This window comes from Colletotrichum phormii (assembly GCF_030913505.1).
Source record: "Colletotrichum phormii strain CBS 102054 chromosome Unknown BDP81scaffold_4, whole genome shotgun sequence".
NCBI lineage: Eukaryota > Fungi > Ascomycota > Sordariomycetes > Glomerellales > Glomerellaceae > Colletotrichum > Colletotrichum phormii.
The window spans coordinates 2,030,569-2,057,302 of NW_026851446.1; the positions used below are offsets into that span (position 1 = coordinate 2,030,569).

At 53.3% G+C, this 26,734-nt stretch overlaps 11 protein-coding genes across 11 annotated transcripts; 6 read left to right on the plus strand and 5 right to left on the minus strand.

Annotated features, from left to right (window-relative positions):
• Positions 1–1,485: 1,485 nt before the first annotated feature.
• On the minus strand, positions 1,486–1,987 carry BDP81DRAFT_391275 (uncharacterized protein; the record flags this gene model as incomplete). Its single annotated transcript, XM_060587528.1, has 3 exons — positions 1,486–1,627; positions 1,729–1,856; positions 1,937–1,987. The coding sequence occupies 3 exons, from the start codon at positions 1,985–1,987 to the stop codon at positions 1,486–1,488; spliced, it is 321 nt and encodes a 106-aa protein (XP_060449213.1).
• Positions 1,988–2,332: 345 nt separating this feature from the next.
• BDP81DRAFT_165964 (ribosomal protein L24e) lies at positions 2,333–3,557 on the plus strand. Its single transcript, XM_060582107.1, has 3 exons — positions 2,333–2,516; positions 2,625–2,736; positions 2,816–3,557. The coding sequence occupies exons 1-3, from the start codon at positions 2,512–2,514 to the stop codon at positions 3,371–3,373; spliced, it is 675 nt and encodes a 224-aa protein (XP_060449214.1). The 5' UTR covers positions 2,333–2,511; the 3' UTR covers positions 3,374–3,557.
• A 586-nt stretch (positions 3,558–4,143) lies between these two features.
• Positions 4,144–4,690, minus strand: BDP81DRAFT_458691 (uncharacterized protein; the record flags this gene model as incomplete). The annotated part of the gene is made up of 2 exons (XM_060593445.1): positions 4,144–4,527; positions 4,598–4,690. 2 exons carry the CDS (start codon positions 4,688–4,690, stop codon positions 4,144–4,146), a joined length of 477 nt encoding a protein of 158 aa, XP_060449215.1.
• Positions 4,691–9,317: 4,627 nt separating this feature from the next.
• Positions 9,318–10,210, minus strand: BDP81DRAFT_166002 (uncharacterized protein). The gene has a single exon (XM_060582108.1). It carries the CDS (start codon positions 10,009–10,011, stop codon positions 9,409–9,411), a length of 603 nt encoding a protein of 200 aa, XP_060449216.1. The 5' UTR covers positions 10,012–10,210; the 3' UTR covers positions 9,318–9,408.
• Positions 10,211–11,163: 953 nt separating this feature from the next.
• On the plus strand, positions 11,164–11,813 carry BDP81DRAFT_166019 (uncharacterized protein). The gene has a single exon (XM_060582109.1). The coding sequence runs from the start codon at positions 11,296–11,298 to the stop codon at positions 11,767–11,769; it is 474 nt and encodes a 157-aa protein (XP_060449217.1). The 5' UTR covers positions 11,164–11,295; the 3' UTR covers positions 11,770–11,813.
• A 182-nt stretch (positions 11,814–11,995) lies between these two features.
• Positions 11,996–13,490, plus strand: BDP81DRAFT_458692 (uncharacterized protein; the record flags this gene model as incomplete). Its single annotated transcript, XM_060593446.1, has 2 exons — positions 11,996–12,558; positions 12,689–13,490. The coding sequence occupies 2 exons, from the start codon at positions 11,996–11,998 to the stop codon at positions 13,488–13,490; spliced, it is 1,365 nt and encodes a 454-aa protein (XP_060449218.1).
• A 1,209-nt stretch (positions 13,491–14,699) lies between these two features.
• On the plus strand, positions 14,700–16,753 carry BDP81DRAFT_403980 (uncharacterized protein). Its single transcript, XM_060588897.1, has 3 exons — positions 14,700–15,397; positions 15,497–15,578; positions 15,667–16,753. Exons 1-3 carry the CDS (start codon positions 14,985–14,987, stop codon positions 16,333–16,335), a joined length of 1,164 nt encoding a protein of 387 aa, XP_060449219.1. The 5' UTR covers positions 14,700–14,984; the 3' UTR covers positions 16,336–16,753.
• Positions 16,202–16,755, plus strand: BDP81DRAFT_420392 (uncharacterized protein). The gene has a single exon (XM_060589846.1). It carries the CDS (start codon positions 16,332–16,334, stop codon positions 16,647–16,649), a length of 318 nt encoding a protein of 105 aa, XP_060449220.1. The 5' UTR covers positions 16,202–16,331; the 3' UTR covers positions 16,650–16,755.
• A 2,177-nt stretch (positions 16,756–18,932) lies between these two features.
• Positions 18,933–20,248, plus strand: BDP81DRAFT_420397 (uncharacterized protein). Its single transcript, XM_060589847.1, has 4 exons — positions 18,933–19,434; positions 19,515–19,568; positions 19,635–19,730; positions 19,789–20,248. The coding sequence occupies exons 1-4, from the start codon at positions 19,037–19,039 to the stop codon at positions 19,913–19,915; spliced, it is 675 nt and encodes a 224-aa protein (XP_060449221.1). The 5' UTR covers positions 18,933–19,036; the 3' UTR covers positions 19,916–20,248.
• Positions 20,249–20,447: 199 nt separating this feature from the next.
• On the minus strand, positions 20,448–23,176 carry BDP81DRAFT_312552 (uncharacterized protein; the record flags this gene model as incomplete). Its single annotated transcript, XM_060583818.1, has 2 exons — positions 20,448–20,594; positions 20,666–23,176. 2 exons carry the CDS (start codon positions 23,174–23,176, stop codon positions 20,448–20,450), a joined length of 2,658 nt encoding a protein of 885 aa, XP_060449222.1.
• Positions 23,177–23,680: 504 nt separating this feature from the next.
• Positions 23,681–26,250, minus strand: BDP81DRAFT_479223 (uncharacterized protein; the record flags this gene model as incomplete). The annotated part of the gene is made up of 5 exons (XM_060594879.1): positions 23,681–25,279; positions 25,340–25,727; positions 25,780–25,946; positions 26,001–26,149; positions 26,223–26,250. 5 exons carry the CDS (start codon positions 26,248–26,250, stop codon positions 23,972–23,974), a joined length of 2,040 nt encoding a protein of 679 aa, XP_060449223.1. The 3' UTR covers positions 23,681–23,971.
• Between the last annotated feature and the right edge of the window lie 484 nt (positions 26,251–26,734).

Sequence of the window (26,734 nt, forward strand, 5' to 3'; positions counted from 1 at the left end):
TGGAATACTCAGGAGGATTGTGAAAAACCAAGACGAGGGGATGAAGAGGTATGCGGCAAAACCGAAAAACTTAGATATGAGATGTTCCCTCAAAGATACAGTACTGCGCCCTTTCAAATGCCGCTGCCATGAACATTGGCATGTGGACCCTTCACCTCCATCCGTGGCTTAAACCGGTGGCACCTCCTCCAGCTCCTTGTGGAGCAGCTTTGTTTGGGATGATGAGAATCTCACTTGTGCTCTTTCAGTACGCACGATCTTCTGCCAGAAAAGAGGCATTGAGAGAAATTGGGGGTCTTTGAAGTCAGCGTGTCACTACTGAGAAGGTCTTTGGCAAGCCGCACGCCCTCAACTGTGGAGGATCAAGCAAAGAACAGCTTAACTTCAGTGAGAAGGACTCGATACTTCAACGATGCGTTGGCGGCTGAGTTACCTCTGAGAAAAGAATGACTGAGATGGTTGGACTTTGCAGACAAATCTCAGAGCTTCTCTAGTCTACTTACTGCGATCAGCGGATTGGAAACAAGAACTACCACATTCAATATTCCAAACTACGAACTAAGAAATGTACTCTGAGGCATTCAGCGATCGATCAAATCTCTAGCAGGAAAGAGGTTGAAGCTATCTGAGCGGGACGCTTCTGAGTAGTTATGAACAAGCATGTCGCAGCCCGAGCGTTTGCGAGGTCAAGTGCTTTAATGGTGAAATCATGCTGTGAGTTGATTTAAAGTGGTGAAAGCATCTGGCGGCAAACCCGTAAAAGCATCTCAGCTATTTGGCTTTGGCATGGGTGGGTATATGCATTGGTATGATTGAGATCAGAAACTGATTTGCAGTATAGTCAGATGGCAGTACTTCAGTCTCTTCTTACACCACAACACAACCACAGTTCAACGAACTTGCTTAGTCCCGAATAACTCATCGGCAGTCAAAGCAGCAGCCTGGTACCCAAAATTTTCTGGCGATAGCAATCTCGCATTACATCCGACCAGACAGGCAAAGACAATTCAAGTTGATCCGCTGCTGGTTTCCTCATCTCGAAATGCTTGCATTTGCTTTCAACCTGCTCGTCTTATGCTCTAGAACGCGCTCCTTCATAGGTAGCTCACAGAAGGGAGATATATGCGATATCATAGATAGATGGGAGAGAAGAGAGACGAGAGGGCCTCATGCCATTAAACATAATGTTACAGGGGCCCCGATACCCAAAAGACCAGACCATCCTAGCCCGGCCATACGCGAACCCCCCTCTTTTTAGAACCCCTCTAAGAAGGACCATATCGTCGCCTATAAAACGCCACCGCTATGAAGAACGACCAATGTGTTATTACAATACCATTTCATTACGAGGCTTCGGACAAGGGCATGATGGAGCCCGCCCGCCCATCCGTAGTGAACCATGGCATCTTATTTTTTCCTTCGTATGTTGTTCGTGCTTGTTGTTACATTCCAAATTTCCGGAAACCGATATGATGACGGCTAGTGTCAAGATGTTGTCTTTTCGAGCAGCTCCTTGGCCTCGTTGACCTTGGTCGCGAGGTACGGGCTACCGCCTCGATCGGGATGGTTCATGAGCATCAAGGTGCGATGCTGCTTGCGGATCTTGTCACGAGTGACGCCGCTCTCCCTAGTAACGCATCATGTTAGAGGCTGTTTCTTTTCCTCGACCTTTCCAAACATCGTCTTCCAGGATTTCCGTGCCCGGGGGTAGGGGGGTCATCAGCTTACTGCAGGGACAGAATGAGGCAGGCCTCCTTCTTGTTCATCTTGGGCTCGAAGCCGCCCTTGTAGAAAGCCTTGCCCATCGCGCCCACGCCGCCGCGTGATCGGCGCCATGCGACCAGACCGGCTCGGCCCTGTAGGAAACACTCTTGTGTTAGTCGTGGCTCTTCATTCATTCATGCATCCAAAGGAATGCGCTTTGCTTCTCTCATACCAAGAAAGCTGCGACGGCAGCGCCGCCTCCGATAGCAAGAACAGAAGCCATCGTCGCTGGTATTTCGGTGTTATGTGTCGTCGGTGAGTCGTTGGAAGATGGTGGATGACTGCGGAATAAAGCGGATGGGGTATCGCGAAGGTCTTCGGAGTCGGAGGAGAGCTTTTTTTATTGGGCTACATTCGCCGCCGCTCATAGAGCAAGCCGCGATGCGCCGGTCTTGGTCCGTGCTGAACCGTTTTTCGGAAGACCTGTTGGGCCGCTCCGACAAGCAATTGGAGCTCAAAAGATACTGGATTATGTCAGCAGGACCAAGGGCTCCACCAATCCCGCTGCAATCTTATCGCACCGCAAAGAATCAGTTCCATCACCCCAGCCCCACCACTATCGATAAGCGGTGCCTCTGAGCGGCAGAAGAAAAATTTCTAAAAAACTTTTGGAGGGTGAGGCTTTGATCACCGCCTTCTGAACCCTCCCCATGTGTGTGTTTGGAAGAGTCGTCGAAACCAACACCAACAACCCAACAACCGTGTGACTATTTCCGTGATACCCGTGAAGGTATCAACGCCGTCACAATGAGGTATGTTCTTGTCTATTGTTCCATTGTCTTACATGTCAGCCATTGATCTATGGTTTACCTTTCAATTCCATTGGTTTTGCAAGCTTTCTAACTTCGCGATGCTTCTAGAATCGAGACGTGCTACTTTTGCAGTCGCCCTGCCTACCCCAGCAAGGGCATCACCTTTGTTCGCAATGACTCCAAGGTCTTTCGCTTCTGCCGCAGCAAGTGCCACAAGAACGTACGTCACCAAGTTGTCTTCAACACCTTTGCGAACACGCTCCCCTCGGCCAATGGCTAACCGCCCCTTGGCACTACAGTTCAAGATGAAGCGCAACCCCCGCAAGCTCAAGTGGACAAAGGCCTACCGCGCCTCGGCGCACAAGGAGATGACTGTCGACAGCACCCTCCAGTTCGGCGCGCGGCGCAACGTCCCCGTCCGCTACGACCGCGACCTCGTCGCCAAGACGCTCAAGGCCATGGATCGCGTCTCCGAGATCCGGTCCCGCCGCGAGCGCGTCTTTTACAAGAAGCGCATGCAAGGCAAGCGCGAGCGCGAGATCGCCGCCGCCCGCAAGCTCGTCGCCGAGAACGAGCACCTGCTGCCCCGCATGCGCGGCTCCGAGAAGAAGAGGCTCGCCGCCGAGGGCGCCACCGAGGAGGAGATTGCGGCGCTCGAGGCCGAGGGCCGCTTGGCCAAGAGCAAGGCCGGCAAGGTGTTTGGTCGCGAGAAGATTCGCCAGCGGGTCACTGTCGACGGCGACGTTGTTGAGGAGCGCGAGGGCGGCGTCATGCAGGAGGACGATGGCGAGTGGGACGACGAGGATGCGGAGGAGGATGATGATGACGAGGACGGCGATGTCGACATGGAGGATTGAGTGTGACGGCGACGACGAGGGACGTTCTTTTGTCACGTCTTTCTTTTAACGAACCGACCAAAAGGAGAGGAGGGGGCCGTTCCCTTCCCCCCCATCGAAGGAAAGGAGAAGACGGAAAAAAAAGAAAAAGCCAACAAAACGGACGAAGAGAAAGAAAGAACAAAATGCTAATCGAATGGACCTCTCTCTCCGCTCTCCTACTGCGGAGACAAGAGTTGATTTTGGGGGGGCATTGTTTTTTTTATACACGGGCGTTCAGGGATACAAAAGGGCGATTTAGCATCGACGGCGTTTGGTGGCTCTGAGAAGGAATACCACAAAAAGTTATCCAAGGTCCAGATTGATTCAGATCGGTTCCTCCGTCATCTCAGTCGCCACCTTTCCTCCCGTCTCGTGGATGCCGTATCCTCTCGATCCGTGTCGTCTGAAATAGCCATCCGGATGCACCCCGCGATCTCGGGGGTATCGGACATTGTCTGGAGTGAATCAACGGCATGCTAACAGAACGCGCGCCATCATGTTGTTGCCGCGCCCCCTTTTTCACAAAAGGAGCAAGCGAACTAGACATAGCGAATGCAGGCTTACAAACTGTCAAATCTCCTACATGCCGTCAAAATATGCAAGTGAATACGCTCAAGATGAGCGTTGCGGGTATCAATGCCTTTTGAAATGTTATACAAACGAAACCCCCTAACTCCAGGTATCCCTCAATCCCATTCACGGCAGTAGCATGCCGTGGTAACGTACACACCAGTCCGGGTGTTATGCTTTCAAGCACCCTCCTCTTCCTTCTTGGTAGTGTGGTGAAAGGCCTTGGGCGGCATGGGCAGACCAGCCTCGACATCCTCAATAATCTTCTTCTCGAGCGCCTCTTTGCGCTTCACCTCCTCCTCGGTCGCCTCAGCACCAGGTACGCTACCCGTGTAATTGCCGGCGCCGCCGCGGCCAGAAGCGCCCCTCGTCGCCGACCGCGCAATGCTAGCATTCACTGCCGCCTGTGTCTTGCTCGCGAGCTCCTCTTGTTGTTTGGTGCCGGGCAGAGAGGTCGGGTCTACGTAGTTGCCCGAACCTCCTCGTCCCGCGCGCACGTACCCGCTCGAGGTCGGTGATGTCGAGGAAGCGGCGACGTCGGTTGACCTTTGGGCTTCGATGTCCTGTTGTCGTGGGCATTTTCAGTCAGCCAAACGTTCCTCTTGAGAAGGACGGTCCGATTTTGCGCATTACCTCTGGCCTCGCCGTCTCGGCATCGTCCACGTCCTTTTTCGAGAAGAAGTTTCCTGAGCCTCCTCTCCCTACCTTACGGAATACGTCGGACATGGTGGTCGTCGCCCAGGGGTCCTGGAGCTTGATGCTGCAGACGAGATGAATTTCGTGGTGCGGCTGGGTCTGTCTGAATGATACAGACAATTCGAGCAATTTGTGAGTCGACTAATGCGGAACAACGGGTACGAAACAGTCGAAAACGTGAATGGAACCATACGGAAATGTGAAAAGGAGATCAAAAATGCTGCCTGGTATCGCTGGGCAAATGGTTCAATAAGAAAAAGTGACGTTCGGTTTTGGTGTAATTGGCACTCCCTATCGGCTAGCCACTTGCATAGTGTGGCGCCGCGGGGTTAATCAAAGCTGCGCGGGATGGGTCCCAACACCACTTTATCGGTGTCCGCAGTCGGGCTTCCGAGGGACAGATTCATTCCAGTCTATCGACAACAGACATTCCTGACCGTCAGGTTGCTGTGCGCCGGATGCCTCGAGTCTTCAGGAGCATGGGCGGAATGTTTCTCGTATGGCTCCCTTTATGGCAATATATTCCCTCGGACACAACGCGTGCGGCTCAACAAGGGGAAAAGAAAAGCTCACGTAACGCAGCACTCGCTTGTCGATCGCTGCATCCGGACATGTCCTGCCCTTCACTCATCCTGGATCTTCCATGTGCTGCTGTCAAGGGATAATTCTGCTCGGCTTCGGGCAGATTCAGAGAGAGATCGACAGGCACGTCGACCAGGACCCATGACTTTTCAGTCTTCAACAATAGCAACGCCTTGGGGGAAACACCTTTGACGCATCTTCATCGCCGGACCGAGACGAGTGCTTTGCAAAATCCCAAGCTGACAGTTATCCCCGAAGGTGGCTGCTGCGAGACTTTCCCATTGCAGCTCTCGCAATGAGCTCTACCACCTTAGGCAATCCAAGGGTCCAACCCCTCTCTTTCCAGTCTCTTTGTGTGAAGGGGGAGCGGAACGCACGGGAGCGGCAGCACCAAAAACCTTCTCCCGATCCCCGATGAACCTGCCGTACGGTTTGGCGCTCTCCATTCATACAAAGAGAAAAGAGGTCCAAACCAAGGAAATAGCATCATCCCACGTGGAATGCCTTAACTGACGCAGGTACGCTGGAAATCGGACTGGCAAAAGCAAAACCGCGAGCCCTTTGGCTGGAGCTGTCGTGGGCGCCCTCCATACGTCTTCCCAATGATAACGAGCCCCCCAAGTCTAGGTATCCGTGGAGAGATACTTGACAGTACGAATGTGTACCTACCTGTGTAGTATCCACTCTCGCAGACAGGGTTTCTGATAGCGACACGCATCCGACGGAGACTGGAGGGGTGATGTGCAGCTGCGGCAAGAGGGGCGAGCTGGCCAGACGCGCTGATCATCCTAGTCCATTTGTGAAAGTGGCATCCACAGGTGTCTCCGATGTTCTTCTGTTCTCGTCACGACGGCGCGGGGATGACAACGTAGCAGATAACATGCTGGGCCGTTTCCAAGACGAGCTGATGTGATAAATCCCGGGCATCCGTATCTTGGTGGAAAGATAGGGAAAAGGTGAAATCCCATACTCACGTAAGACCCTAAGACCGTAAGACGGGGCGCAGCGCAACTCTGTCCTTTTTGCGCTCAGTCCTATGACCCGCGAGAACAGGCATCTGCCTGTTCTCCGTGTCTCGATTCTTTCAAGACGCGAGGTCGGCCGCGAAGCTGTCACCTCACCTGGTAAACCTTATCTCCCTCGCGTGCAGGGTTGCGCCTTTCCAGAGAGTCCGCCGGCACAACCGTTTTGTGAAATTGTGCGGCCGGCGACGATCGGCGGGGGCTGTTGCCTCGATGGGAGAGCTTTTATGCATGGAGAAACCAGCTTCGGGATGGCATGGCACTGTTCGGAGAGTGAGGGGTGCAGCTGCAATGGAACAGGGCAGGACCCTGGCACACTTTGTCTCAACTGCCCTACTGCCGTGCTGCTGAAGTTTTGGGAGCAATCGACGATTTGGCTCGGTGGCTCCCTTTCAACCCGCTCGATGTGCTAGGACAGCCCTGTAACAGTGAAAGGCCGTAGTGTGATAAAGTTGGCGATCGACAACACGTTGACAATTTCGCGGTGGAGTTGCCATTGGGGCGTTGCCCTTAGTGTGTTTTTGTTCTGCGCAAACCAGCTTCAGAGTCTGAAAAGAATACGGAGTAATCGGAGTGTGCGCCGATGCGCTTGAATCCTATGATTTGTCGAAGGACAATGTTGGGAGAATGCTTGGCTGTACCTGGCCGTCTTGTGGGAACCCTTGGTCGATCACGGATCAAGGGTATAGGGCACGACTTCTTGCGTTAATCAGACGCGGATGAAGTCGACGTCGAAATGCGACGATGAACAGTTGTCCTCTTCAGTTGACAACCAACATGGCATCCCCATACTGTGTTTGTCGTAGAATATGGACTATGCCTCCCCAGTCTGGTCGAAAGTCATTTGGCATGGGTTACACAGCATTGTTAGCTGCCGTCGATTATTGGTCGGGTCGTTGAACAATGTCTCTTCCATCTCTAGTTCTCTCAGCGGAACAACAACGTGACCAGTGTTTCCGAGAGCCTTACGTACAAGAAGCAAACTCCCGCATGTTGCTTTCAAGAGTTGAGCTCTCAAGCAACTTGGCATCGGTTTTGGACAACTTTCAGTGACGTCCAATTCCAAAGAGCAAGTCTCACTAGTTGCGTTAGGTATCTAGGTAGTCCCCTAGACACTGGTTGCAGTCGATTCCGTTCAGTTGGTCACCTTGAATGGTAATGGGCGTAAAACCCGGTGAAGTGGTTTGAGACTATCAAAGAATCAAGATGTGAAGCAGAGGAGGGGGCGGGTGGCTGGCCTAGAGGCACATAGCCAGCCTGGCGTTACGGGGAATCCCAGAGTCCAAATTGATGGCAAAAGAACATGTTCGCGTTCTGTTGTTCCCGAGACAAGAGCGGCTAGTCGACGTTGGGAAATCACCGAAGACATAGGTACCAACGGCAGAACCCGAGAAGACATTTTGCATGCGTTCAAAGCGTCACTTTTGGCAACTGAAACTCTCTGATCTCCCAGGCCTAGATTTGTAAAGCTGCGCCCAGTGACGTACTAGTTGCATGCTGGAGATAGGTAATACAGTAGGAAGGCGAGGTTGGCTGTAACCAAGATTCGGGCAGAGCGTGCATCGTGTCTTTCTCGCGTGCGGTGTGGCTTGTCCATCTCCGGACATTGGCGAGTACATTGATGTTGGAGGACAACTCCGCTGACGATATCTAGACTGCGTTACCAATAGCCCAGGCTGAGCAATGGCAACTACTGTGTAGGCAATAGCGTCAAGTGGCAAGGGCATCCCATTCTGGCCGGTCAGAGCAAGAGGAGGCAGCATAAGCGACGGTCTGCGTCGGGGAGCGCAATAATGACGGGGTGGACGACGTTCCGCCAGAGGCATGAGAATCCACCCGACTTGCCCAGAGCAGAAGCCCGCATGGCGCCCGATGAAGGAGGGAGGGGGCAGCTGACCGTCCCGAATTGAAATGGCGGCCCCCCTAGCACGGCGTGAGGGAGACGGAGACGAGGCCGGGCCCAGGACTGACCGTCTGACCGATTTCCTGGTCAACAGCTGGGCTCTATCAGATTCCAGCGGATTGCCGGTCAGCGGAAGGTCGAGAGAGCGAGTCTGTTGTAAGAGACGGCCGACGGCGAAGGGGGTAACTGGTGTTTCCGTGCTGCGAAAAGCGCAGTAGGCCGGGCCGGAAAGGAAAAGCTGTTTGATCGGGTTCGCGTTGCTCTCACGCCGCCTCAGCCAACTTCAGGCCAGGTAGACTGTCCGTCTCAGTGGACGAGTCCTGTGATTAGTGGTCACTAGGAGGGGGCCTGTATTTGGTCAGAAGGTGGTAAGCTGGTGGTGGGGAAGCCCCAGGCGTAGGTTATGGTCGTGATGTCCGGCTCAGGCGCAGATGATTGAGAGAACGTTTCGCTGGGGTGTCTGGTTAGTGTGGAGCAAGATTGAAGAGGACAAGGAGTGCGAGAGGGGGAGGGGGAGGGAAGGGGGAGGTGGACAGGGGATGGGGGTGGTGTTATCGTCAACTTACTGTGTGTGGTGAAGTAGACCGTAGTGGTGGTGGTGGCTCTCCATCGTCGCAATCCGTTGATGGTCGTAGCACGTCTCCAAAACGGACACGAGAGCTTGAACGGCACGGTGTAGGGTTTTGTTTGTCCGATGTTCTGCCTGTCGTTTCCCATCTGCTTTGGCCGTGGTCCTTTACATCCTTTCACGGATTGAAGCCGCAGCTGTTGCCCCTGAGTTGACAAAGAATTGAACTCATGCTTGTTCCGCGCTCGGAGCAAACTACGTCACTGGTTGAGATACGGATGGATTGGGGCTTTCCCAGGAACGTGACTGACCAGGGCACTGTCCCCACTGTGTATTTGTCACAGAATTGTGCAGGCAGCTCTACAGTGCGTAGTGAAGTGTCACTGTCCAGGGAGAAGATGCAGAGATACGTACCTCGCCCGGGGTTAGGGGGTGCTTACCTAAGGCTGCACTGTGTACCTGCGTTGTTTCCCAGCACCAACATGAAGGAAGTTGTACCTGCCTCGTTGCCCGCACCCAACGACTTGTCAACCCAACAACGCCGTCGAAGAGCTGTCTCCTGCTTGGCTTCCGTGTGATCAACGATCAGCAGAACCGTCCTTCGGGGATTTCTTTTATTTTTGTTCTTCATCATTTCTTTTCCTTCGTCCTTGTATGTATCTGTACTTGCTACCTATTCCTCGAAGTTCCTTGCCCCTCGCGCTTCTCTGCATCGACTAGCATGCAGCTCCAATGAAGAAACAACAGGTTTATGGCAACGTCGGTTGTGAACTCGCTCCGGAGTATCATGTACTAAGGTTCTCGCGCAGTGTTCCCCAAGCTTGCCGTTGACAACCCCCTCATGGTCTCGCTCATTCGACCAACGCACAGCGCATTGCGCACAGCTCACACAGCTCACAACCTTGAAGCTCGCACAACACAACTTTGGCATGACCTGGCAAAGCAATGCGAAGCTACTGCCTTCTCCCCCGCGTGCGAACTTCCGTTCCTGATCCGATGGAAACCACCTTCTCCAGTTAAACAACACCAGAGGCAGCCAATGCTCTTTCTGTCTCTCTCTCCGCCTTATGCCCCAACGCCCCAACCTGATGCTCACAGCTCCAGTTCTATGGCCCGGGAGCAGTCGCCTGTCCTCCCGCCTGCCTCTATGGAGCCTCCACGTTAGGGGAGTAAGGTAGAGCTGTCGTGGGGTGCGACGCAACTTTGAACCTGGCAATCCGCCGAAACATGCCACTTGCAGTCGATAGGCCTCTCGCTTCCGACCAAGACACGACATTCTTTACAACTCATTGGAGCCTTGTTGTCTCAATCATTCCACATCGTTACCTCGCGAACAGAGAACTCCGAAGAAGAGAAGCAGAAAAAAAAAGATTTGGCGGTCACCAGACTAGCAAGGTCCCGACAAGTCTTCAGACGACTACCTACAAAGTATCCGTACGGGATCAAGGGAACAAGACAATCAGAGAAATAATTAGGCACTCGAGCCAAACTAAGCCACCCTGGCCCAGCTAGGGACCAAGGCACGAGTCCATCTGTGTTGGTGTGCTCCGTACGGGCGAGGCGTTTACCAACAAAGGCCGCGTTTCTTTGAGCGTCTCTCTTGTTGGCTTAGTCGTCTGGCATAGATCCCGGGGCAGAATTACTCCCATATCACACACCTCCACCGTATATCGTCATGTATGCGCCTATTTCAAGGATCCGGATCATCCAAGTTCAGAGCAACGAGAACAACCGACGAGCGGCAACAGCAACAGCGCCTGCGAGCACTCGAGAGTCGAGAATAAAAGTGCCATACATAAAATTGCTATTTACGAATGTGCAACTCAAGCACGCTATCGGCCCTGGCCATCAATGGGTCTGGGCTCTGGGACGAAGGACGAGGGCTATGGGTTACTGGGATGGATCCATGGGTTCCGTTCACCCCTCCCCCAGTGACCTTTCCCCGCCGCACCGGCGCCTTACGGACACGTCCATCGCTCGGGAGGCCGACCATCGCTCGCCCATTGCCAAAGGACGACCACGGGCCATGCTCCATGCTCCTTGTTCCTGGCGCCCGTCCGCTGCGCTCACGGTCATGTCCACTTCCACCTCCGACCACCTGAGAAGTACATGCCAGCGTATCTTGGCCCGGTTGCACACTGTGGGACACGGGGAAGGGGACAAGAGAGAGAGTGAAGGTGGAAAGATACAACAGAGACGGGGGGAGAGAGAGAAAGAGAGAGAGGGCAGCCAGCCAGCCAACCAGTCACCTTCCCTCGCCCAGCTGCGCCGCGCACCTCACCCTCACTTCCAACGCCAAAACCTACGCCCCCTTTTTCTCAGCTCACACCCAGCCCCACCCGCCCTCTCTTCTTTCTCTCCTCTGCCACTTTCTCCTTCTTTCCCGCCGGCCAGCGTCGTCGCTCTCTGCGCTCTGCGAGTTGAAGGTGGGAGGGGGAGTGTGTGAGTGAGTCTGGTCTGGTCTGGTCCTGGACTCCTGCTGCGGTACGGTCTCCTCCCCCTCCCCTCCCTCCTCCTTCTGGCTCCTTCATCCTAGCGACCTGGTGGTGCAATACGACCAATGAAGGCTGATGCTCGTCCCCGACCAGCGCTTCTCTTCCATTTCTTTCTGGCAACTTGTTGGAAAGGACCGTCTGGACTGTTTCGCCCATTGCTGGACTTTTTGGATCCTCTTCCAAACGCACTCTGTCTCGAGCCCACAACTTTTTCTTCTCACTTCAGCTACACCTCGATTCAAAGCACAGCATTCAAGCGGAAGGGTAAAAAAAAGTTGAATCCGGCCTGGACCTCGACAGCCCTGTTGATCATCAGTCGACTAACCCCAAGGCATCCTGACCGTTCAACACCACCACCACCACCACACTCACCACATGCTGTCGGCTGGTCCAGCTCGGAGCTACTAGGTACACCCGCCCACAGACACACCCCTGCCGAATTGCTGCTCCTCCCCAAAATAATATTATTTCTCGCCCGGAGGCTTGTCTTTGCGACTCACTTTCTACCTATCCATTTGCCTACCACCGTCGAACAATAACACACGATACCACCGCGTCTACAGATCACTACACTTTCACGATACTCTAGCAAGGGACAAAGTGTTCGACACTCGTTGTCGAACCTGATTAGCATCGGCAGTTGGCAATGGCCTCTTCAAAGGTATGCCCGGAATCGGGATTCCAACCCATGCCCTGCCCTGCTTGGCTCGCTCCCAACACGCATCTCAACCCAGTTTTGCTGATCACTTCATCCTCGTCCAGGAAATGCAGCAGACCACAAGGCCATTGAACCAACACCGTCCTTCACTATCAACTGCTTCCTCTTCCGGACTTACCACACGACAATCCCACTCCCGTACCAACTCCCACTCCATCCTGAGCGGCGCTCTCAATGCCAACCACCGTGTGACTCGCCGCAAGTCCATGACAAACACCGCCGCGAATGCGGCGGCCATGGCAGCGGCAATCAAGGAAGTGGGCGGCGACAAGGTCACGCCCATTGCCGTCAGCTCTCGTAGGAACACGGCCTCAAAGAGTGCTGCAGCCCGCGCCGCAATCATCGGGAGTCTTCCCTCGCCCCCAGCGAGTCTGCCGACGCATAAATTCCTCTTGGACGGCAAGACAGAAATCCACGAGAGCGCCATTGAGGATGACCCAATTAACGGGTCAGCCGATGAAGGCGATGATAACGCTCAGAAGGCTCGTATTCGTCGCGCCAGCGATGGTCAGCCTCTCGTAAAAGAGGGCAGAAAGTTCAACCGCATCGAGCTCAAGTGCGAGACCTGCGGAAAGGGATACAAGCACAGCAGTTGCCTGACCAAGCATTTGTTCGTTTCCCTTCCCCTTTCCCGATCCCCATATTCCATTCCAAATATTGTAGCCCGGGTTTCGAGACCTGCATGCTGGATTCCCCATATTAGAACTAGTCGGGCAGTTTGTTGACTCATTTCTGGTCAGGTGGGAACACACTCCCGAGTGGTCCTTGACTTCCAAGCTGCTTATTTCTAAGCATCAGCAAGTCCAGCTCCTCGAGGCTGCCTCTGTCTTGTTAACCATGAACCACAAGGAAGAGGGTGATGCGGCGACGCCCCCGGATTCCGCCAAGGACTTCCCTAGTGACCAAGAAGAGTCGACTTCTCCCGCTGCTTCTGGATATTCAGACGAGCGACACAGCTCTGCCGATACCACCCCACCTCCTCAATTGGAGGGATTCTCGTCGTCGGATCGTTCGTTCGCGAAGCGTTATGGATCCGGAAGTGGATTCGGTCGATCATACCAGTCGGCGCCTTCCATCAATCCTCTCGTGACAGGCAGCATGCCCCGTGGATCAGGATTTTCTTCACACTTCCGTCAAACCAGCCAGGACCAACGACCGCCGTCGTCAGGAAGAAATGCCACCGGACAAGAAGATCAGGATTTGGCAGCCGCGGTTGAGCTTCTGAGTTGCAGCTTCAACAGCAACAACGGAAGAACAGTGCAGCTTCCAGCAGACGCCCCTCCGGTGCCTCCGCTACCGGCGCAATATCTCGATCAAGCGGCATCCTTCTCGAGTGCTGGATTCAGCGCAGGTTTCAGTGCCGGATTCCTGAACAGCTTCCCTAGCAGGCAGCCAGAGAGCTTCACAAGAGGCGAGGTCCGCGGCTCTGATGTCAAGATGGAAGACAGCGACAGCGTGATGGACGATGATGACTTTGACCGCCGATCTCGATCTCGAAGCGACGAAGATGACGACGGCGTCTTCGGACGTATGGAGGAATAGCGAAACTCCGTTCCACGATTGATGCCGACGATATCTGAGGATATGAGTACATAACGAAGAGGGAAAGTGAGGGGAGGATGTGTTTCTTTTGTACCACCATATACTAAACCCTGTAAATGAGGTGGTTCTGTCTCCGCCGCCGATCTCTCAGCACCAAGGAGTGGAGGGCCCGATCTTGCATCATGGTCTGTCTAAGCAAGGCAGGTCGATAGGATGGGATCGAGATTGCATCTCCACGAGGTTAAAGTGAGAGATGGGGAGGGCGTCGAGCGAAAGCCCAAAGCTATCACGCTGATGGTCATGACGAGACAAACGAGTGCGATGCCCAAGATTGGCCGCGACGCTCCGTGTTCGGTATGAAGCCAGCATAACGAAATGAAAATGAAAAAGATTAAAAAGTTAAAAAAGACTGGTTGATATTTGCCGCTGGTGACTTGCATGGCCCCTTATCTGAATGAACAACAAGACTCAATGTAATGATGGCGACGAGGTACGTGGGCTTGGAGCGTGGCTAATGTTTACCAACGATGATGGCTGGATTGACGAGACAAGCTGGATGATGGTTGGTGTGTTGGAACGCCAGCAGCAACCTTAACCAGGCACACCCGGAGCTTTGCTCCCGAAAGGCGAAGATTTGCATGTGAGGTCATCAAGCTTTGAAGATCACACAGACAAGACAGACACCAAGCAGAGCAAACAGGGAGGCAAAGGTAAGGTAATAGGTTGGAGCAAGGCCAATTTTTGACAAGGTACAGATAGCAAACAGCCTCCCAAAACTTGAAAAGCGTGGGAGGGGTTTGCATGTATTAAATATTTCTAGAGCGGAAGGGGATGATGGAGAATTTTGCATCGAAGAGAAAAATGAAAACAAAAGAGAGGGAAAAAAAAATCGATGGAAGAAAAAGTCTGCAATTACGGATCATGGACGGAGCCAGTAGAAAATATCCATCCTTGGGAGCCCGCTCACAGTGGAGTTTTCCCGTTTACTGGGCGGGCTGCTGAGGCACGGCGGCGGTCGTTTTGGTGGCCGGCGGTGTGGGGAAGGAACTGGAGGCAGGAGGACCTCTTGGTGGCTCCTTCGGTTGATTTTGCCCACTGTCGGACCACACAGCGTGACAGCTTACCTCACCACCTTCCGTGAGCTGCTGTTACCCCAGCGACGTCACCTTTACCCGTCCGGACAGCTTCTTTCTCCACTCGGCATCATAGGCCACTGTCCACAACAGCTGCCCGGGGCGGAAAAAACGTACAGGTCTCACATTTTCTTTCCTCTTTGCCCAGTTTGATCTCATCGTGTCGCAAACCGCACATCGCAAACGGCTGCTGCTGTTACTACTCATTTGCCCTACAGCCTAGCTACCCTCATTTTTTTCTCGCTCTACCCCTCTCGTACATCTGCAGGTAGCGCATCGCCAATTCCGATTTCAAGGTTCTCAACTACGAACAACAAAACACGTTGCTTCTTCCATCAATACTCACACACGCGCACGCAAGATGCCTACATTAAGACGCAGAAGAGAGGCCTCGCGCCCCGTCGAGGAGCCCGAGATCGACGAGACGACGTCCAACGCGATCGAGCCTATCGCGAGCCACCTCGAGCGGCTCGACACTGCACCCGACGGCACGGTCGAGGCACTGGCTGTTGTCAACGACGCGACAGAGGTGGCGGCAGCAAAGGAGACAGAGGCCCTCCAGATCAGCGAGAGAGATCGCGATCACCAGCACCCGCGGAAGCAGCGATCGCACCTGCCAAAGGCGCTGCAGTTCCCGCTCGTTACGGTCTTGAGCTTTAGCATCTCAAGTCTGTGCTACAGCTTTCTCAGCGAGTGGAGCCGTGGGGAGCTGGCGGGAATTTCAAAGAGCTTGGATACCTGGGGCGAAGTTGCGACTTTGGCTGGATGGCGCATGTGAGTTGCCTTGTGAATCCCGGGGTGATCTTTCAAGGAGGATCGCTCGAGGACTGTGCAGGAAATGGCATTTTTGCTGACAATCGCGTCTTCGTGTAGATTCGAGCTTGCCCTTGGCTGGTTCGGCAACTTTGACAGCTACGATCTCGCTGCGCTCAACCTGCTCGCGCATGGCCCGCCGGTACGTTTTGCTCCGACGAGGAATGATGATGACACCAGGCTTGGGTCAGTCAACTGCAGCTTTTTGCTAACATGCATTCTGCATCTAGGTCTACCTTATCGCTACCTTCTACAACATCAGCACCGCCACCGCCATCTCGGCTCTAGGCATTGAGATGCTGTCCACCTTCCTGCCCTTCCAGCTCCTGAGGCCTTTGTCGGGCGCGCACGCCGGCGCTAAGAACGTCGCCAACCGCGAGATCCTCACCGACATCCCGATCCAGATCTACACCACTATACTGTCGGCAGCCATCTACAGCCTCACCCTGTTCACTGCTTACAAGACCTACCTGCCCACCACCCTCGTGGTCTACTTCCAGGGGCTGCCGAGCCTTGCACCTGCCTACACCACCAACTTCCTTGCTACGCTGCCCGTGACAGTTGCGTTTGGCGTTGCAGCAAAGTCTTTCATCTTCACGCCCTTCGTCGCTACTGGCGAGACCTCCGCGGACGAGAAGCTCGCCGAATTTGACCCTGCGACGGCCACGCTTGGCGAGACTCTGGCGTGGAACATTTGGGGCTACACAACGCGGGCAAAGGTTGTCATCCTGCGAACCTTTGTCGCCATGGTCGTCACGGGTGTCAATACCTATCTGCAGACCTTCATGACCGTCAACGGCGTCGAGTCGTATGGTGCGACTGCTTACTCCGGCGCCTGGGTCGCCGCGGCATTCTTCACCGGCATCGGTCTTGCATTTGTCGGTGGTGGAGACTCATGAGCGGGGATTGGGGAATGTATACCTTGCTTTGCCTCGTGACCAAGGCAAATTCTACCTTGGCGAGGCGAACAGCAGATGCTGACGGTCCAAGAAGAGGAGTTTTTGGGGCTTTTCGAGGCCAAGGGCGGTCTCTTTCTTTTTTTGTGCTTTTCGGGGAACTTTGCGCAGCCTTGGAAACGAGAGGGAAGTTGCTTCCTTGGAGGGGCGATGATGCACATCGAAAGGTTGTTGCTGCAGCTGCATTGCCCGGTGATCCATCCAAGTCGATGTATACCAATCTTTTGCGTCCTTTTTTTTGTCCATGTCTCGAGTAGTGTACATCTTTTAGTCTTCCTATTCTCGTGCGTCTTGTCTATCTAGCGATATCCTAACGGTGATACGTCCAGCGAGACTTACCTATCAAAGACACGTTCAAGCCAATATCGCAGGTGACGAAAATCAGTGACGTGATGGTTCGTGATGTTCACTTTGACTGCATATGCCTAAAAATGGCACACATATCTAATACACTCGTGACCATCAACAAGGTAAACCCCCCCCCCCCCCCCCCCCGCGTTCCACCCCTCTAGGTTACCCCCTTGCCCAAAAGTCAGCCTCGCCTGGACAATAGAATCGAGGAGCTAGTCCCAATCAATCGGCTTCGTGCAGGAAGCTAGCGGAATTTGTTTCGTTTCCTTGTCTTGGATTTTTCTTGGGACGGATACAGGGGGGAGGGAGGGAGAGGCTGTCTTGATGTCTCTGGTGAGTGGTCAGGTTAGCCGACGTAGGGCTGAAAAGGTGGGGGTAGGGAAAGGTAGGAATGACGGAGGTTCGGTCAGAAAAAGCAGGATATTGGGATGTTGGATTACCAATGCGGTTCGGCGAACCTGAAGCGTGGGTTGATGAGCCTGTACCGTGTAGGCTGGGTTATCATTCTCCAGCTTGTTAGGGGTTTTATCTTGCCTGCGCAGCTGATGGAGAATGTTCTCCTGGAGCTGGGCAAGCTGGGGTTACGGATCATACGGGACAGGCACATTGATGTGAGGTTGTCTCAAGTGAGGCGGACAAATAATATGCAAGCCTCGAGCAGAGCGCGGTGGCTAGGCGCAAAATGCAGGCGCAGGGTTGCAAGGTGCAGGTTGCAGGGTGGATATGGCAAAGGAGGATTCCCAGGTTCCTGGTTTGAGGGTGTCACGGTTGTTGTCGGTGGTGGAACTGGTGGAACTGGTGGAACTAGGGACGTGAATATCCATCCTTCCTCCCAAGTGAGGCCTCGGAAGCTCGGGCTTTGAAAGATTTCGTCAATGACATCCCATGAACGATCTCTCTCCGGGATTCCTGATTGGGGTGATTTGCGCCAGGGCTAGTTGGGATGTTGGGTTTGGCGAACCATACCGAGGGGATTATCGACCGGGGTGTCGTCGCCTCTTGTGTTCTTAGGATACCAGTGTTTCTCAAGGCAGTTTTCGGTCACTTTTTATTCTTGCTTTTTTTTTCACATTGGGGTGGAAGAGAGGGGGGGGACGGCAAACGGGTGACGGGTTTCAACTGAGACAGTGAGACATTGAAAAAAGCGTGACTCTCAAATGGGCATCTTGTCTGTGTCTTTTTTCTTGCCTTTTTTTTTCTTTTCTTCAGAACCACCTTGGCTTTGCTTTGCTCGCCTGCTCGCCTGCGGCACACATCCTCTATCTTGTATCTGCACGTATGTGAATTCGGACTCACTGCATTTGCATGCATGCCGCCGCCGCGCCTAGGTGAGGTAGATCAGGGCTTTTTCGGGTCTGCTTGTGCCCGGACGCAGGGCGGCAGGGCGGCAAGGTCAAGGTCAGACCTTTGTTCGTGCGTCGTTGTTGTACCGTAGCATTGCGGCTGGAGCTGGGAAGCTGGGAAGCTGGCAAGCTGGGGGGGGGGGGGGGGGGGGGGAATGAGCGAATGGGCAAATGAATCATCGACATTCGTATGGACGGTCACGGCGATTTTAGGCTGCCGCCCTGGACGACGACGTGAAAGAGAAGGGGAAATATTGCCTGCTTGACTAATATGCCGTACCTTGACGCGGCTGTTCGGGTGTGTGGGTGTGGGTGCGAGTGTGGGGGGTTGGGTATCGGGGGGGATGGGGATTTACCGGGAAACGACGATCAGTAGATCAGCTCTTTGGATTATATCACTTTTTGAGCAGGGGTAAAAGGAGGCACGGAGGATGGAGTTTGCCGAACCTATCTAGGGCGAAAAGGAGGAGGGGAGGGACTTGGTGTTCAGGCACCGCGGGGAGGCATCGTCGTAGACTCGTATCGTTCGCCATTTTTTCTTGCTTGAGTGACGGTGGTGGACCGGGGGCGTGGAAGAGTTCACTTTTTGCAGTTTCCCTTCAGCTTATTCCGGTCGGACTCTTGATTGGGAAAGTGATGTTTCGATTTGCTCATGGAGCGGCTGAGGCTGGTCTTTTTTTTCCTTAGATTGTCTCCGGTGGTTGCTGGGAATCTGCCCAGCGTGCTGAGGGGCGGATTATGGGGAAGTCGGGCAGCTTTGCTGTTTCGTCGGTATATGATCTTCGAATAACCGCCATTTTCTCGGAGGTGAGTGTGGTTTTGGTATGTTACTGCCGAGCTTTAGAGTTATTCCACATCCCCCCCCCCCTCGGTGGAGACCATTCACAGACAATTCTCGGGCTTTTTAGAGTCCTTTTGCTAAGAAAAGAAGACAGAAACAGAGACAGACCATGGCTTCCAAGTCAAAACAGTCGTCAAGAAAGGGCAAGGAAGCCGCTGCTGTAGCCGCTGCCGCTTCCGCCCAATACGAATACTACAATGAGGTTTCTCCTGCTGGTACGACGGGTAGTTACTATGCCTCCTCATCGACTACGGCCACGACTGGGCCTAGTCCGCTAACGGAGTATGAGGAGACTCCAGGTGCGGCAGCGGCGGCAACTACGACGACTACGGCTGTCGTGAGGTCCAAGTCGATCCGGAGCGAGGGCGAGATTGTGTTACAAGGTCCCCTCGAGGTCGCGGGGTCTGTGAAGGCTGGTGGGAATATCACGCTGAATGGGGACTTTGATGTGAGGGATAAGGTTGAGGCGTATGGGACGGTTGATGTTAATGGGAACTTGGTTTGCGAGTAAGTACCTTGTCCTTTTTGGGGGGATGAATTTCTATATACAAAGGCTGAACCATATGCTGATATCATGTTGTGTATAGTGGGAAGATGAACGCATATGGCAACATTTCAGTGGTGGGGTACATGTCTATCGGGTAAGTTTGTGTTCGAGTATGCCCCCAATGATTGAGAGAAGACGACGCTGATATCTGTTTTGACAGTGATAAGGTGAAAGGCTTTGGAAAGCTGAGGGTCATGGGGACGTGTGAGGTCAATGATCTTGAGATATACGGGAATACGACGATACATGGGTTCTTGTAAGTTGTCATGAGCTGTTCCTCTCCGAGAGGCCCAAGTTCTGACTCTGTGTTGTAGGAAATGCAAGAAATTGCTTCTGTACGGGTCCCTCACAATCGTGGGTCCAAACTCAGGGTACCACGTTGAAGAAGAGGAAAAGATTTGGGGAGCGATTATAAGTCGCGAGGAAGATACGAGTTGGTGAAGGTTGTGATGCTTCACGCAGTTATGGAAACGGGTGAGACTGAGGTCATTGCGACGTCTTAGATGCGTCGAGACGGTAGTTCGGATGGTAGGGCGTTAGCTTGTCGTTTGGCGTTTGCGAGACGGCGTTTGGTACCGGTATTGATGGAATTTGAGGAGTAAACTGTTCTGCTCGTGCTTGCGCGCCAATTAAGACACTGGAGTACTGTAGTTGCCCGAAGCTGGCATGAGACACCCGATACAGAAGACATACCTTTATGCAACGAAACTATACCACTTGGTCTGCAACGCACAGTCAACATCTCACGAGCATCAACTTCATCTGTCCGCTAGCAATTTGCAGGTGCTGTAACAGCCACACCGTGGTGCAGCTTTCATTTACTGTTGATACACGACTAATATTGTTCAGCACTGACTCTTTGTCCATCATAAGCCCGGGCAACTTCACTCCTCGCTCCTAAAATTCCCTCCAAAACGCCGTTAGAGTTCTCTCCCCACAATTCAACGCCGTACCTCGCATCTGGGACCGCATCTCAAGCCTTAACCCCCCTAGCATTAATCTCGCCCTTCTCCCCAATGTTCAAACGGAGGCGACAATCGGGGCAGTACCACTTCGTCGTGCGCGCAGGAATATGGGTCATACCCATACACTCTAGATGGAACCATTCCTTGTCGCAATTCTTTTCAACGGAAAAAAGAGAAGCAAATGTCAGTGCAGTCCTAGACCTCAAGCTGGACGTTGAGTACTTACATCATTGTCGCACGCAATCATCTCGCCAAAACTGACTCTGTTGCAATCGCAGTATCGTGGTTCTTTCGGGTCGATTGGGTTACCCTCGTCGTCTTCTTCCAACTCGATCTCGATTGGCTGGCCCTTTTCCTTTTTCTGAGCGCGTTTCTTCTTGGGAGCCGCTTTTCGCTTACCCACGGCACTGCTGCCTCCAGCGTTGGTCTTGCTGACGATACCAGGCACAGGCTTTCTAGTCCTCTTGCTCTGCTGTCGCTGCTCGGGAGCTGGCGTATTCCGCGCGGTACTAGCGCGACGGGGTCGGTCAGTTGCTAGCGAAGGCTGTGGCTCTTGACTCAAAGCTTTTCCTCGCGAGCTGGGACGTCTCCCTTGGCCGTCGGGCACCGGTGTTGTACCTGGTGTCGCCGCACGCGAGCTCGATTGCTTGATCGAAGGCGCTGCGGACGACGAGCGCTGTGCTTGCGGAATCTGCGGCGCCGGCACTGGAGTAAGATTCTCCAATTGCTGCTGATTCTTCTTCGCCATCTCCCCCCTTGTCTCCCTTCGAGCTGCAGAGTCACGCACCGGAGGAAGAATGGGCGTGGTAGACTTCTTAGGAGACAAAACGGGTGGCGGTATTGGCGTCTCAGCGGGTGGCTTGGTCAGTATACTTGCCGGGACAGTGCTTGCGACTGACGCCGGGGGCCCAACTGAACCAGTTGGTGAAGAGGCCGGCGCGGATGTGTTCACCGGCTTTGCAGCCGCAGCGCCAGGGCCTATGGCCGAGCCATCCTGTCCGGGAACAGGTATCGGCACTGGGGTCGTCATCTTAGGAGTGACCGCAGTACCGCCTGGTGTAAGAACAGGAGGCGGTACAGGAGGCTCTGCTAGGGATTGTGCAGTGAGACTGGCTCGCTGATGAGGAAGTGGGACCGGAGTTTCCGTTTTGGTGCGCTTTGGAGCGGGACGAGGCGCTGGTGTCTCAGCTGGCGGCTGCTCAGGCTTCTCGGCCTCGGCTTCTGGGATAGAATCTCTTTTCCGTTTGTTGCCGTTGGCTTTTGGCTTGGCTGGAGTCTTCGCTTTGCTTGCACCCTTCGGCTGATCTGCAGCTGTGTTGGCGGTATTATTATTCGAGGTGGAGGGTGTAGTAGTGTTGTTGTTGTTGTTGATGTTGTTGTTGTTGTTGTTGTTGTTGTTGTTGTTGTTCGCGACCGATGATGACGATGCTTCATGAGACATCAAAAGCCTTGCAGCTTCCCTAAACTGTCTGGCTGATTCTTCCGCCTCTTCTGCGGCCTGTTTAGCCAGTGACTCTCGCTTGAGTTTCTTGGCCTCGTTGAGCTTCATGCCCCGATTGCTTAACTGGATATCGTCAGACGCAAGCGCAGCGGCGCTAATGGCACCTTCTGGGATTGGTTTATTCCCAGCTTCAGCATCGGGGGCCAGAGCCGCGGGCACTTGGTCAAAGACTCTGCCCTCGTCCTCAGCCTTCTTTTTCGCCTCCTTGTAGGCATCAATTCCACGGCCGAGCGTCTTAAGTTCTCGTAAAATCATGGTATCGCTTGGACTCCAGGTTGCATTCTTCTTCATGCGCTTTCTAAGCCTAGCAAGTTCCCACGGCGTTAACTGCAACCAGGGAGCATCCGCGCTTCCTATCACGGCATTCTCTGGCGGAGGCTGCAGCACAACAGCAGAAGTTGCCGCGGCAGCCGGGCCCGCAGAAGATTTCGGAGGTCGCGCCGAGGACGCAGCCTTTGGTGTCTTTGGTGGCCTGGCTTTGGGGGTTTTGACAACTTTGATCCGCGGTGCTGGTGTCGTTCGAGCTGGCGTCCGGCCAAGGGATTCGTCGTCTTCCTCTTCAGAGCTCTCGTCGCTGTCGTCCGAGTATGCCACAAATTGGTCGTAAGGCGGCAGCACTTCACCAGGCACAGTAATCCTGGGTATTCGTGGCCTTCGCACCTTTTCGCCGTCTTCATTTCGCATCACCCGCGGCGCTCTGACAAGCTGAGACTTGGAAGTCGCCACGGGACTCTTTTGTTCCTCCGCCGGATAATTCTCCAGCAGGTTCTTCAACTTGGCTAGTATCGTGTTTGCGCGATTATAGTGACGGTTGACGTTCTCAGACATGCGAACTGCCTCGGCATGCGCATAAACCCGCGAGCTGACGGCATGGTTCAGACTGTCGGAAATGTCTGCGCGCAACTGTACTGGAGATGGGCGCTCTTCGGCAGGAATGCTAGGCAGCTTGCCCCAGGTCGAGGTGAGGTTGTGAATGTTGATTGACGCTTCGGTGTATGTTTGGTCGAGCTTGCCGATCAAAGTCAACGATCGCGTCATATCGGAAGGTAGGTATTCGGTAAAGTCAAGGAAGTCGGTGACAGTAGCTTGCGCGTCTGGATCGGCGCGCATTTCGAGGGACTCAACGGAGTTGCTGATGGAACCGAGCGACTGGTGTATGTCGTGTTCGACCGAGGTCCTGTTTTTGGGCGACACCTCAATGTCCATGGCGTCTGCGTCCTCTTCGGTGGAGGCCATTTTGTCGGAAGGAGTGTAATGAGAGTGTATTTTGTCGGCCTGGCGAGCGGCGCATCAAGCGCTATGGATGCATTTGACACTGGAGAATCGATGGTGGCTGTTGGGCGTGTTGCGAAATACGGTTGCGCATGCTTGAGATGAGGTTGCGGGTCGCGTATGCAAGGGGAGTCGCGACCTGACGTGATGTTCGCTTTAGCTCTGTGAGCTCCCTGCCGCTAGGGACCTTGGGGGCAGCTGCGATGGAGGCGGCGGGGCTTCCAACATCCACTGACAGATGCGCTGGCCATATTGGTCCCTACACTCCCAGTCCGTGCTCGACCGACATAACAGTCACGGATTATTCAACTTCCGAATACACAATAAAGTGGGCCTCAGGTACGTATCTCTCCGTCGCTTTGCTTCCATTCATCTTGTCCCACCACATATTGGCACCTATTTAACTTGGCAAGCATCTAACATGACCGGCATTCACCAGGGTGGTTTAAATACATATAACGCCTGCTGTAACTACTATTGGTCCTGTCTACCTGTCGGATTGATGAAATTTGTTGCAGCTTTTCGATACCACTTCCCAGTTTGCTGTACTCTCCCCCGAATAGACGGGATTTCCGCTGCGAAGAAATGGCGCTGACCTTGGTCGCTTCATGAAGTATCAAAATGAACCGCTAACAACTGCTTGAGGCTCGGATGTTGAGCAAGCCCTATTTACTTTGATTCTATCATGCTCAACTCAAAGCACTTATCTGAGTCTAAGAAATCCTAGACTACGTTAGCTGGCGTTGAAGTCAACCGCCTTCATACAAACTTGGCATTCATCTGCTCGTAGATTCCCTGTACCCTTTTCCATTTCAAACCTTGGGATCGCGAAAAGGCGTATTTGGTTTGAGACTGCGCGCCATCTGCAGCCGCACCAACCTCGGGCTGTAATATATCGATTTGCTCACATATCAGATGCTCTTTTCGGGGGTCTGGGATATGGCCAATGACTCTCAAATCTGTTCCCCTTCGAAAGTCGAGGCACACCAAGGCGTGCCCTTTTGCCGTAACAACCTTCAACATCGTCAAACCGCTAATCAAGAGCGTTGACGAGCTGATAGGTTTATCGATTGAAAACCCCTCAGGAGATCTTTCGAGGAAAGCCGAGTTGTAAGGGCCGCGGATGTTCAGTACGCTTCCCCGCCGTTCATCGTGTAAGAGTTTAGCGATGATAAGCTGCCCATCTGTCCAAGTGACTGACTGTAGTTCAGACACTGAGCAGCAGCGAACCCGCCTCCGGAGAAAGTCTTTCCATGTCCACTCTTTTACCTTCATGCTCTTACCGACCAAGACGATAAAAGCAGATACAACCCAAAGGTAGGTCGCCAGATTCGAGGGATCAACACCATTAATCCGTTCGCCGACGCTGAAGCCGATTCCCAAGCCACCTGCTGCAAACAGTACGGCTGTTAAAATGACGCCCCAGACGTATCCTGGGCATGACACCGTTACGCATGTTTCGTCGATGACCCACTCATCCATATACTCTGTCAGTCTCTTGAGCTCATTGAGTTGATGCGTTGCATCATGTTGTTCTTTTGGTGGAGGGTGTGAGCTTCGCACTAGCCTGGATCGAGAGAAAAGGCCACGTTCCAGAGCTTCGGAAAGATGAAGAACGTCTGGTCTCTTCATACTGTCAAATTGACTGGTGTACATACGGAAAAAGGCCCCGAACTTTCCTTCTGCGAGCGGCTGGACGTCATCTTGGATAAAGCCCGTTAGAGCTATTACGTGTCGGAAGCTGGTGAAGTCCGACAAGAATACCGGGCAAGTCATGACCAAAGGCACCATCACAGTTATGACTTCGTCCATGGAGTCGAGTTGTAAACATTGGCTGGAGCCTATGAGATCGATATTGATCTGGCCCGACCGATTGTCTTCGTCTCCAGAGTATTTCCATTGTAAAGTTGTCTTCAGGCCGTTGGTGTATTCCACCCGCTCGCGGTTTTGATGCTTGAGATGCATGACTATCTGCTTAAGGATATTGAATGCTGAATGTGCAGTGTTCATCTTATCGAGGTCCGACGTTGCCGAATACTCAAGATCTCTATATTGGAAAAGAAGCGCCTGTAGTACAAGTTTTAGCACAAGGAAAGCAAAACGAGCTCAGGAAAGTGCACTGCATACCTTGCAACCTTCGAATCCAGTCTCATATGCTACCGCACAGATTTCGAAAGACGTTGCTGGAAGGCCAGAGCGGTTAATGAATCTCATGGACATCAATATATGCCTCAAAGCTGAATTCAGCCCAAACCGAAACTTGTTCTGCTCGACACAGTGAGCCGCTGCCTGTTTTTCCTCAAACGACGCGGTTCCCTCTTTCTCATTCGCTTCAACCATCCGCATGTACTCTTCGCACTCCTCCTCCTCATCCATTTCGCCGCCTTTGTGCTGCGTACCACCGGATTCGCGAACTTTAGACAGGACGGCCTCTGCTGCCCTGACGGCGATTACGGAGTTCACGTGCAGGTCGAATAACAACACCTTGATTTTGGTGATTCGCTTGATGAGAACACTAAGAACGTTTGTTTGCCAGTAAGTACCTGGCGAGGTCTAAACTCGTCAACACTGCCGAGATGTAGTTGATCAGGTCGTAAGTAGCTCCGAGGCCGGGCGAGTCTTTCTGGCATTCGGCTTCTCCCATGCTTCCAACGCTCTCTGCGGCACCCTGGCCCTTAGAGACTTGTTTGATGAAACTCGAGAGCCTGTGGTGATTCGAGAGTTGTCCACAGTGCTCTGCATTGATGCATTCGTTGTCAAGATGACAAATTGTGATAGCTGTCAAGACTTTCTGGCATAATTTGGATATGTCTCGATAGCCCTGTTCGGTATCTCCTTGGAAGAACTCATGACTCGAAAATCCAAGTGGAGTGTCCGGATTCTTAGCAATTCTTATTAATCGTTCTGTTTCCGCATGCCACAAAGCCTTGAGAACGTCTTCAGATTGAACATATAACCCGGCGGCATCGAACTCGGGACATTTGGCCGTACCATCGGTTCTGGGCAAGACCTTCTTCAGAACTTCTTGGAAATCGCATCGAGAAGGTTCACCTCTGGGCTTGGGACGTTCTTCGGAGTTGATCGAGGGCCCTTGGCAAGCTGGGTGGACGGGCTGACGTCGTAATCGACGGAAGAATTCTCTCGATTTATCGCCGGCGGATCCCAATTTGATACGGCTGGGAAGCGGAAGGGGCTCAATGCCCGAAGCCGATCGAATTGGAACATTGTGTTCTGGCAAGGTGTTTGGTTGACTGGGAGGAATTTGAGGACTGTGTGCCTCGCAAGACTGGCCTTCAACGCCAGTCTTCTAGTTCTTCACGGGAAAGACGGAACAGGTAAGGCCTCTTTCATCAAATAATGGAACATGTTTCTGACTGTCTTTTAAGGCAAGAAGTCCATAGCAAAACTATACGCACAGTTCCTCCTATCTATAGGAGCTGTGAATAACCAGGTCTTTTCAAGAAGATCGACCGCCAAGCGAAGTCCATATAGTTATCGCTCTAGGCAATCATCATCGAAGTC